Source organism: Paramisgurnus dabryanus, chromosome 17 (genome assembly GCF_030506205.2).
Source record: "Paramisgurnus dabryanus chromosome 17, PD_genome_1.1, whole genome shotgun sequence".
NCBI classification, from domain to species: Eukaryota; Metazoa; Chordata; class Actinopteri; order Cypriniformes; family Cobitidae; genus Paramisgurnus; species Paramisgurnus dabryanus.
The window spans coordinates 12,924,340-12,936,679 of NC_133353.1; the positions used below are offsets into that span (position 1 = coordinate 12,924,340).

At 37.7% G+C, this 12,340-nt stretch overlaps 1 protein-coding gene across 2 annotated transcripts in view; it reads left to right on the forward strand.

Annotated features, from left to right (window-relative positions):
* The window catches only part of ltbp1 (latent transforming growth factor beta binding protein 1), a 122,029-nt gene that overhangs the window by 69,591 nt on the left and 40,098 nt on the right, over window positions 1–12,340 (forward strand). The window contains exons 10-12 of one of the 2 annotated variants that reach the window (XM_065245005.2): window positions 5,614–5,736; window positions 6,935–7,102; window positions 8,918–9,118. In XM_065245005.2, coding sequence (XP_065101077.2) covers window positions 5,614–5,736; window positions 6,935–7,102; window positions 8,918–9,118 — 492 coding nt within the window. The remainder of the gene's footprint in view (window positions 1–5,613; window positions 5,737–6,934; window positions 7,103–8,917; window positions 9,119–12,340) is intronic. The other variant, XM_065245006.2, reaches the window with a different exon arrangement.

The following is a 12,340-nucleotide window of genomic DNA, read 5'->3' on the forward strand; positions in this document are numbered from 1 at the left end:
TCCTGTTGGTCTCAGGAATCGGAGCGCCGAACTTTGGGTTACAAGTCCAACTCTCTAGTCCTGCATATTTTACTTTAGATTTTCCAGCCCTACTCCAACACACCTGCTTCAAATTTGTAGGTAGCCCTGAACAAGATTAGTGTTTGTGTGTGTATATATATATATTAGAGCTGTAAAAATTAATGCGTAAATAACTCATTAAGAGAGATAAAGTTCGAGACCTGATTTCTGTTAAATAAGTTATTAATAGTGACAAGACTCAAAAGCAATCTTCCTGACGCTGACGTCTGAAGCGAATGCACACAAACTGATACATATAGACATATACACAAAATTAAAGTTTTAAAAATATCTGTTTTGACAAGAATTCACGCAGGTATGACCTATAATCTGTTATATCTAAAGTGAATGTTTGGTTAACTGTTGAGGAAAAGTATCTGTTGTGTAACAAATATATTAAACCCTTGCATTAGCCTACAGTATCTTTTTTATCAATGAAGTTTTATTGAAAAATAGATTTTAAAAAAAGGGATTGCAATCTTACAGAATCTTTACCAAAAAAAAATTCAAACAAAAAACAAACCCCCCCCAAAACAACAACAACAACAACAACCTTCCCTTACCAGACCTGTTTACATTAAATTGTAAAATATGGTGAAAATATTACAACGATAAAAGATGCATTAGCACATAGAGTTCCCCTCAAGATAACAGAGAAAAGACCACCAGATTTTGTCAAACTGCTCAATTTTCCCATTCAAACAGTAGCAATTTTTTTCCAAGTGTAGAGTGGAAGTCATTCGCCTACAGTATCTTAAAGTGTTCTGTCTCAATGTCAAAATTAATTAAAGAAAAAGATTTATTTAACATATATTGATATTGTTTTTGCTTTGCGTAAACAGGTGTAGTTCTGTCAGGTTCCAACAAATCATGCATTGTTTTGAAGTTTTTTTTAATAGAGAATGTTAAAATATAAATAACTCATTTTTGAAAATTTGCTCATCCCAACTCAATTTGCCAGCACAGGTCACAAATGATGCAGCAGCAGACAGAAGTGGGGAAAGAACAAGGTCTTCTAATGGAAAAATCATATATAAAACTATGGATGGTTCTGTTGAAAATGTAAACAGGCTGTTGTAAACATACATTTGCATATAGCATATTTGTCAAAATCCATGTTGATTAGAGCATTAAAAACTTGAAAAGTGTTAATTTAGGTACATTTAGAACAGATAAAAATGTGACATTAATTTGCGATTAATTAGTCAACTCATGAAATCATGCGATTAATCTAGATTAAATATTTTAATCTATTGACAACCCTAACATATATATGTATATGTATGTTCAATATATATATTTGATGTTTTATCAAAGTTTTAAAGTCCATCCATATTTATTTTTCACTCTTTTTAAGATACAAACAGAAAATACAGGAGGTACACAACATTAAAAACAAAACTATTTTCAGAACTAAATGTCTTCTTCAGGCATCAGTGAGTATTTAGTGTGACCTCTCTTGGCACGAAACACATCTTGAGCCTTTGTTGAGTAGACTGAAGTCCTGAAGTCATTCGATTAGAATTAGGATTTCATTTCATTTAGGTTTAAGAGATCCTGCAGCTGCCTGCTATTGTTCAAGTGGAAGGGGAGTTTACCCTAAATACTTGACACTTCAGCTCATACTTTTATACTGTTTTTAATACTACATTCCTGTATTTTCTGGTTGTGTTCTTAAAAAAGAGACTGAAAAATAATTAAATATGATCATGGCCGTAGCAAGCGTTTGAAAATTAGCGAGGTCCAGGATGGGGTGTTAAGAGTTAACAAATGCTATCCCAGGTGAAAAAAGTGCACTTAAATAAAATACACTTTTTAAGTACACTTAGTAAATGTACTATTTTCGTGAAAGTGTCACATTAGTTGCTAAAACAATATGTCTAAAGAGGATTTTTAACAATGGGATCTGGCAACACAGCAAATTCTGTACCCGCGCCGTTGCAGCTTAAGCCAATCTTCGTCATTTTACACTAAACTATACAGTGTTCAAACTTAATTACATATGCGGTTCGTTTTGAAAAACTAATTAGTCATTTAGAGAGCTTCAAATTTTATTTTTTAATATGAAAAAATTACCGAGGTCCAGACCTCAGTGACCTCATAGCTGGCTACAGCCATGAATATGATCACTATACAATTGCAAAAACAACACATCTAATTGTAGCATGGTGGCCTTATATATATATTACTATTGCTCACTCCATCTCTCTTTCATTCTCCACACACCCACAGATGCCAAATACATAGACGTATGCTATTAACAGCCACCACTAGTTTCCCTAGCCTTCCAAACCCAGAACTGAACCGCAGCTAAAAGTAAAGCAGGCTGTTTTGGTGGAAGTGCCCAGCGTGTGGTCTGGCCGCAGGAGTCTGGTTTAACTGGTCTTGCCCAGATCTGCCACTCTGGAACATTGAGAAATAGTCAAGTGCAGTTAGCAAGCAAACTGTTAACATTAAGTAATATTTATGTAATCACTTGAATTTTTTTGCAATTAAGTGCAAAACTAGTTTTCATCAAAAAAAAAAAAAATCTTATGTTAAGGGTTTGTGATCAGAAATGTCACAATAAAAATGATTAAAATTATTTTTGTTCTATTGACATTGGTGTTCCATTTTATATATTAGTATAATGATCCTCAAGAGTTCTTCTCATAGACTTTAGTTTACAACACATCCAAAAATGTTTGGTAACACTTTACAATAATGTTGTATTTGTTAACTTATTTACTAATACATTCTTAAAATTAAAATTAGTAACTAGTTAATGCACCATGTAGTAACATGAACAACTGTATTTGGCATTAACAAGGATTAATAAATTCTGGACGGTATTGTTCAATGTAAGTTCATGTTAGGTAATACATTTACTAAAAAAGTGTTACCAAATGTTTTTGGGAGAATTGGCGTTCAGCGTGTAAAAATCCAATATTATTTATGTCCTGATAACCGGGCCTGAGGGTCTTAAAAAATCATTGCATCTTTCTTGCGTCACACGAGTTTTAACTGCGCTAGTAAATGAGTGTCCTGCCAGGCTTTGAAGCTCTGGGAACTCTTCCTGCCATTACTCATTTTAGATCTGCTTTATGGGCAATGGATGGATCCCTTGCCCATGTTGTTGTTCTTAGTGTCAGGTTTTATAGTTATACACAGCCTGGTCTTGTAATTTGTATAAGCAGCCTTATTCTTTCTTGTTATTTTTAATTTTCTATTCGTTTTATTTGTGTTTTAAATTTGTTTTTGTTACTTAGTAATTTGCTTAAGTTATTTTACGCAGCTTGGCTTCAAATGGTCGGGCAATACAAATGTGCAGTTATTTGTGCCAATGAAGAACCTTAAAATTAAAATTTAGGCAGAGAGAGAAAGAGATGATGTCTGGTCTGTAAATGAAGAAATCAAGAGATGTACTTAGTGGGGAAAAATAAATTCAATTTTATTGGTAGATGATAAATTACTAAGAAGGAATTATGTTTATCTGTATGCGCTTTCTGCTGTGTTTTGTTTTTTCACTAAGGAAAAATGCAAATAAGGTAACGCCACAGATTTAATAGTGAAGCTTATTTATTGTACCATGATGCCACATAGCTTTGATTGACAGCACCCGCAGGCCATGCTGTGCCCCGGCCAAATGTTTGATAGCTTGTGAGAAGGAGTGTATGCCCTCCCCATCACTTATATCATGAACAAATTAGCATTGCATTAGGAAGTGTGTTGAATCTGCATCCAACTTGCATAAAAAGTGCTTATGTTCCCTAATTGACTAAGAATGACAAGTACACACACATGAGTAAAATCTGTGTGTGTGTGCACCACTGATCTATATAAATGACTGGGTTGCACATGACGTCACAATTGTGAAGCCACCGCGCCGCCATATTGGTATGCCCAAACATTCTTTTAAATCAATGGACGTTATCAGATTTTATTGATAAAACATCACTTTACTTGTTTCTGTTTTTATATCTGAAGTCTCCCTGTACATTATTACAACGCAAACGTCCTAAACATGTACATTGTTATTTACTGAAAGGTGTACATTTTGCTTTTTAAACAATAAGTTACTATACATTCATCTTCATTACAGTATCAGATCAGCAGACAGACCGCAGCATATTTAGTATTAATGACAAATGGGCTCATTCTGAAATCTAAATAAATAATCATGGTTTGTCCATATGTGCATACAATTATTTGCTGGTTTTGTAATTATGTTATCTTATTCAGAGAAATAAAGCTGACTGTGTAGCTTAATGTCAAAAAACTTTATTTATACCCGTGTCATTAACAGAATGCAGTAGACACACTCACCTAAACGTTTTTTAAAAAAAATCCCTTATCCTGCCCGATTTAAACATAAACATTGCAAATAACACCAGAAGTAACAATTAATTTACGTAAACATGTCCTAAAAATTATTCTTGTGTGACTGATACGCTGTAAAGCGGGTGAATTTAGAACATGATTTTGAATGTAAGCCCTCTGCCGGTTGGACATACCAAGATGGTCGCTTGATCTCTGCGCTGGCTTCAGCTCACGCTGTTACATTAAAGTGACACTTTGTAGTTTTTCAACTTTCATAATATATTTTCAAGACCCTTGTGATGGTACATCGACTTAAAATAGGTTGAATGACATGTCCACCATAGACTGACGGGGTCTGTATCGCTTTCACTCGTACTTTTAAACTTGGGGTTTCAGGACGTAACCCGAGCACAAAACAAAAAACTACAAAAATCTGCTTTACGACATACGTCACTTTCTCTACTTCACCTCAAATTCAGACGTGAGAGCGCAACTATTTATTTTCCTGATGTTTTTGTCATGGCCGAAGCAGCAACTAATAAAAAGAAACCCAAGGTTTTGTCGGAGGAGACCAGAAAGAGAAAAGGGGAGAGTGACAGAATAAAATGATGGACGGGGATCAATATTGGGCCAGCGTTCGCTCGCTGGCGATAACTAAAAAAGGAGGAGGGGTTTCTGACCGATGCTGACTTGGCCCTCATGCTTTTGTACTAGTAAGTAATGCTATATTGCTTGCATAAGTCCTGTCTGGCGCCTGAACACTCTTTTTTTACGTGAATTTTACTGGAGGCTACTTGGAGAGTTTAGAGAGAGACTTATATCATGTGACATTGTGGCGCCGTGGTGGCGTCATGGACCTATGACAGTGGCGATCCGGGCTCGATTCCCCTTTAGGGCAATATTTTTTTAAATATAAACTTTAACCAAGCGACCACCGTTACAACTGGCTTATAAACGTGAGATACGCGATTTTTTTGGCTTTTGATGAAAATATAACCCATGAAATTATATTATATGACACATGACATGCTGGAAGGCACACTTTGTAACCTAAAGAGTTGTCTTCTTTTCCAGTGATGCGACGCTTGTGGCCTCTAGGGGCGCTAGACGTGAAAAATACATGTCTAGCACCCCCTAGTGGCCAAAAAGTTCCTTGGTGTGCCTTTAAGCGTTCTATATAGATCAGTGGTGTGCACAAAATCACTTTTTGTGTACTCTCAATTGAACAACTGTCACATGTGTTTTTGCTCTTAGATATGGATGAATGTCAGATTCCAGGTGTTTGTCCCAATGGACAATGCATCAACAACATGGGCAGCTACAAGTGTTACTGCAACACCGGCTTCATGCCTGACCCCACCCTCTCCACCTGCATCCGTAAGTCTTCACATTTCTCATATCTCCCTTTCTCTTTCCTGTCATCACCACTCTTCTTCTCACATTACCTCTGTCTCTGTTCTCTTCCTCTTTTTATCTGATCTCCTTTCCTTTCTTCTTACCTTTCCTCTGCTCACAGTAACTTGCCTCATATCTTATCTCTTCTCCTCTGTTGTCCTCACCACTAATCCTATTCTTTGATCTCCTTTTCTCTCATGTTGTCGACTTACCACCCTCCTCCTCTTTTCTTCTCCTCAATTCTCCTTTCTTTGCCTTATATCATATCTTGTTCTCTGTTTTTCTCTTTCCTCTCTTCCTATTCTCTTCTTCCCTTCTCTTCCTCCTTAGTTTTATTGTAACATGGAAGTCTGATCTCTTTGGCATGTTCCTGCTTTCTCCATGCATACACTTTTAATAAAATCTTCAATTATTTTAAATTGATCAATTTAAGCTAATAACTTCACATTGTACTGATGAATAACACTGAGACCTGTCGATTAGCAGAACTAGCAGCATGACCTAACAAGGCATCTAACACTAACTGTGGCTGCCAAATTATTAGGAGGGTCTCTGCTGTTCAGGCATGAACAAGTGAAATGTTCTGGCATGGTTTTGGAGTCGGTCAACGGTGCACAAAACTTTCTCACTTTCTTTATGGTTGTATGAGGTAACCTGATGTTAGTGTGATAAATATAGACGGTGGACCTTTCTTTGGAAGGTAGAACTTGCCATATTATATCTCTAGAACACGGTGTTATGTAGTTTTAGAGTCTTCTTAAATGCTTTCAGTCAATTTCGGTTTGTTTGTTCATGAAAGTTGTGTTTAACAATTATTAGCAGGCTTTAAAACTCTTTTGATGAATGTTATTTTACCTCTAAACAAAGTGAGACATCCTCATATTTTAACCTTTGTGCATAACATCTCGCACACTTCTTGCTGTGCACTTGATTGTCTGCATGTCTGTTTTTACAAACCTTTGCATCACACAGTTTCTTGTCTTCGAATCATTTCACTTTTCATACACAGCTCCTGTGCGTGTGGATATAGAAGCAATTGTTTTAGTATTTTGGTACTGCAAAAGGTGAAGGGAATCTCTTTTCTTGTCTTTTGTTCTTTATTTTTCTCTCTTCCATGTTTGTGTCATACACCGTGCACACTCCTCCCCTTCCTCCCTCTTTCCGTCTCCACGGTGACCAGCCGAAACACCTGCCATTCACGAGGAGAAGGGTGCTTGCTTCCGCTTGGTCAGTTCGGGAAAGCAGTGCTTGCACCCGGTGTCCACTCAGCTGAGTAAACAGTTGTGCTGTTGTAGTGTGGGCAAAGCTTGGGGGCCTCGCTGTGAACACTGCCCCCTACCTGGGACAGGTAAGCTACCTGAGACACGCCCCCTCTTTACTCAACAACACCTGGTACCTGGTATCACCTGATCTATTAGTCACTACCTTTCTGTCCTACAGTTCATTGTGGGTTGCATGCGTGTTCCACATCTCTGCTACGTAGATGCTTTTACACGCAATCACTCTGTTTTTGTTGGTCGTGCTGTATATTTTTGATTTTACTACTTGACTTTTATATGTGACCCTGTCTGTCTAATCCAATTATGAGATTTGGAGCATCAAAGTTTAATCAATCATTGTTTTTATATTGATTTCAGTCTGTGACATAGCCTTACTCGGACAATATTAAAGATACCAAGGTTATATTTTTAAAGAATGTTCTTTAGCAGTGTTGCCAACTTTTTTTAATGGAAAGTAGCTAAAGTCGCTTAATGTCGCTAGATTATGTCATTACGTAATTAGCATATAAGTGACATCATCACATCATATTTGCATTTTGATTACATTGGCACTTCAAATTCTCTTACTCTCTGAACTGTCACAAAGTATATATTTAAAAGGGCCATATCATGAAATTCTGACTTTTCCATGTTTAAGTCCTATAATTGGGTCACCAGTGCTTCCATCAACCTAGAAAACATGAAAAAGAAAAAGCCAGTAACTTAATTATGGTAAACCATTTTTTGCAACCATGTGAAAAAATATGTTATTGAAATTTGGCTCCCCTTGTGATGTCAGAAGGGGATAATACCCCCCCTTAATCTGCACTATCCAACCACCGGCACTGCCATTTAGTGATGAAATCAGCTCATTTGCATTTAATAGGACACACCCAAAACGGCACATTTTTGCTCACACCTACAAAGTTGCAATTTTAACATGCTATAATAAATTATCTATATGATATTCTGAGCTAGAACTTCACATACATACCCTGGGCACAGAAATATTTATTTGACATCTTAAAAAAGTCTTGTGAAATGTCCCCTTTAATGCAGCCGAATGCCTAAAAAGGTTTTTTTCATTTGTATATTCTCTGTTTCTGTTGCCAGACAACAAAACAAGTATGAAATAGTGACTACTACTTGTTAATATACAGGTTTTCAACCATCAATCTTACTGAAATGTTTGTCTTACCGAAGTCTGTAAAAGAGTGTGCAGCTAAGCTATGTTCATGTTTATTTGTCCAAATAGTTCAGTTTCAAAACAAACAAGGATCAAACGATACCCAAATAAATAATTAGAAATGCTTATTTGCAGGTATACAGCCCATTCATGCGTCAGCTCCGTACAGTCTTATCTGTGCTGCTGCTCAGCTCACTACAGAGAGCAGACGCAGAGAAAGATGGCCGAAGGAAAGCAAGACCTCGTAGGTCAGGACAGGGCACACAAAATGCATACAGATCTCAAGCTATGGCTCACTCAAAAGTCGCTAGATTTGTCTATAGAACAGTCGGGAAAAGGCGCTAAATCTAGTAGTCGCCAAGTTGGCAACACTGTTCTTTACATTATATAGGATCCCACTTTTGTTTGATGAAGAAGTAGTGCCTTTTTTCATTCAAATTAATTTTACATACTTACAATGAGTGCAAGATAAGGTATTTTTTACTGTATTAGGGTGAAATTTGTAACATCTGGCAACTCATCCTTGTCCAGTGGAACACACAGAAAGTACCATTACATTTTTACATTCCTAAGATTTATTTCATTAATTTGTTTTGTTTTTAGTAAAGAAAGAGTTTAATTCCATGTAAATGAATTCCATATTTTTTTTGTTTAGTTGTTGTAATTATGGCTTTTATTAAAAAGTTCTTTATAAAAGTTATTTGTTTTTCTTTTATAGCTGCATTTAAAGAGATATGCCCTGGAGGAATGGGTTACCATGTAACCACACCACATATTTACAAGCCCAAATTCCCTGCTGGACATGACGGGAAAAACCACCCCACTATCAAACACCAAGCACCTGTGGACCCCCCTATGCCTTTCCCCACCCGGCAGCAGCCTGTAGAGGCTCTCAGCATCACAGAGAGGCAAATACCAGGTGAGTCACATGTGCTCCTCCAGACATTATAAACACTTTGGATAAGACTTCATCAATAAAAAAACTTTAATTCAAATAATTTTCTTTAATCTTATATATACACTCACCTATAGGACTCACCTGTTCAATTTCTCATTAATGCAATTATTTAATCAACCAATCACATGGCAGTTGCTTCAATGCATTTAGGGGTGTGGTCCTGGTCAAGACAATCTCCTGAACTCCAAACTGAATGTCAGAATGGGAAAGAAAGGTGATTTAAGCAATGTTGAGCTTGGCATGGTTGTTGGTGCCAGACGGGCCGGTCTGAGTATTTCACAATCTGCTCAGTTACTGGGATTTTCACGCACAACCATTTCTAGGGTTTACAAAGAATGGTGTGAAAAGGGAAAAACATCCAGTATGCGACAGTCCTGTGGGCGAAAATGCCTTGTTGTTGCTAAAGGTCAGAAGATAATGGGCCGACTGATTCAAGCTGATAGAAGAGCAACTTTGACTGAAATAACCACTCGTTACAACTGAGGTATGCAACAAAGCATTTGTGAAGCCACAACACGCACAACCTTGAGGCAGATGTGCTACAACAGCAGAAGACCCCACCGGGTACCACTCATGTCCACTACAAATAGGAAAAAGAGGCTATAATTTGATCGAGCTCACCATATTGGACAGTTGAAGACTGAAAAAATGTTGCCTGGTCTGATGAGTCTTGATTTCAGTTGAGACATTGAGATGGTAGAGTCAGAATTTGGCGTAAACAGAATGAGAACATGGATCCATCATGCCTTGTTACCACTGTGCAGGCTGGTGGTGGTGTAATGGTGTGGGGGATGTTTTCTAGGCACACTTTAGGCCCCTTAGTGCCATATGGGCATCGTTTAAATGCCACGGCCTACCTGAGCATGGTTTCTGACCATGTCTATCCTTTTATGGCCACCATGTACCCATCCTCTGATGGCTGCTTCCAGCAGGATAATGCAACATGTCACCAAGCCAGAATCATTTAAAATGAATTTCTTGAACATGACAATGAGTTCACTGTACATAAATGAACCCCACAGCCACCAGATCTCAATCCAATAGAGCATCTTTGGGATGTGGTGGAATGGGAGCTTCGTGCCCTCGATGTGCATCCCACAAATCTCCATCAACTGCAAGATGCTATCCTATCAATATGGGCCAACATTTCTAAAGAATGCTTTCAGCACCTTTTTAAATCAATGCCACTTAGAATTAAGGCAGTTCTGAAGGCGAAAGAGGGTCAAACAAAGTATTAGTATGGTGTTCCTAATAATCATTTAGGTGAGTGTATATATATGAAATGTCAGATTTAGTTTTATAAATTTTAAACTTGAACTTTATGTGGTCAGTTGCATATAGAAAGTGCAGACTTAATCGGGCAGTGATCTAAATATATGGGTGTATTTCTAAATGGCTTGTCCAACAGCCAGAATGCCTATGAATATGCAGACATTGTTTTATATAGCTTATGTTAAATATAACAACACAAAAACAGGTGTTAAGGAAACTAGCCTGATACAAGTGTGTAATGGGAAGATTGCTTGTGACTTTTCGAGGAGACACACAATAGCTACACGAGTTCACCTAAAATCAACTCTCTTGCTCTCTTCCTTGTCGTATTTTCTACTTGACTGTTTAAATGTCATCGGACGCACGCTTGGCACCAGGCAATGGAATGAGGCTTGGCGTTGGTGTCGAGAAGAATGAGATGTCCAGAATGTAGCCAATACTCTGCTGTTCCTATAGAAAGTGAAGAGACGGGATGTTTCTCTCTGTACCGGAGAGAGTCATTAGAGTTGCTGCCATTGATTCCACCTTGCAGAGGCAAAGTCAAAACTGATGAAGGATTCCAAAAGATCAGAGCATCGCATTATATTTTCTCCTCTCGCAATATAAACTACACTGATTTTATGGCCTCTCTGCAAAAGCAGCCCGTAAAAGCATTGCGTCACTAAAAAGCTCTGTGGAGGTGGGCCAGGATCCCAGAGAAAAGTATTTGTCCTTGGTCTTTTATTAAGTGTTTGTCCTGTTGCTTGGAGACTGTACCACGGTTGCAAAGTTTCTCTGAAACTGAAGTTGACCCGCTGAAGTTCACCTTATACAGTATGTGGCCAACCATACAATATGTAATAACCCCCTTATCACCGGATCAACAGATTTGTCCACTGTCTGTGATTGACGTTATGCACCTGTTAGCAATAATCTTGGACAAACAGTTTTAGCAGAAGACATAAAAATATGAGTCTGGAAGAACTTGGCTGACCTGAATAAAACTCAGACCTGGACCTCAATGAACACCTTCAAAATGAATTGAGAGGCTCTGAGTCAGATCCCATCTCCCACCAATCAGAGCCTGACCTTACTGATGCTCATCTTTCTGAAAGGTGCAAATACTGTTACCAGAGACTTTTAGCAGCAAAAGGAGGAGTAGTGGCTTATTCAGTATTGAAGCTGGCCAATCAGGGACAGTTTTGTACAAAATCTGTGCGTTTCAGGGAAGACAGGGAAATCTGGAGCTACAAAAATGTAAGGTTTATGGAAAATAATGTGTTTTTTTAACCATAAACCACGCAAACACATTGTATTTTATAAAATTTAACATAAAATAACGCTCTTTAGTGCACACACAGATTCCAGAAATCACTGACAGTATGAATGATCCAAAATCAAACAATCCTGGGACATCTCATTTTTGTTATCTCTGTGTAAAAGAGGCTTAGGGGATTTTTAAGAGACAGAATAAAATAAATCCAATAACATAAATAAAAAGAATGTTTCATGATGTCTCAAAGCTCTCTCATGATGTCATTATGGAAGGATCTTGCTAAGTGCTTTAGGAAAAGTGTGTTTTCTGGATAGGGGGCTCATTTGAGAGTTTATGGTCTGTGTGTAGATCAAAGCACAATTCATTTCACCCTCCAATAGCACGCAACACGCCCCCCCCCCCAGAAGAACCTTAACTATCCAGAAAGTTTATATCTGTGTGTGTGTGTGTGTGTGTGTGTGTGTGTGTGTGTGTGTGTGCTTGTGTAAGAGAGATGATAAAGAAAGAAAGGTTGGACATTGTATTGGATCTTTAAAGATTTTCAAAGCTTTGGTACTTTGATCAGGATGAAGCCTGTCTTCCAGTTCTCAATTCCTTTATGCATTTCCCTATAAATACCTCTTCACCTTTTTCCCCTGCAAACACCTGTCCAGATG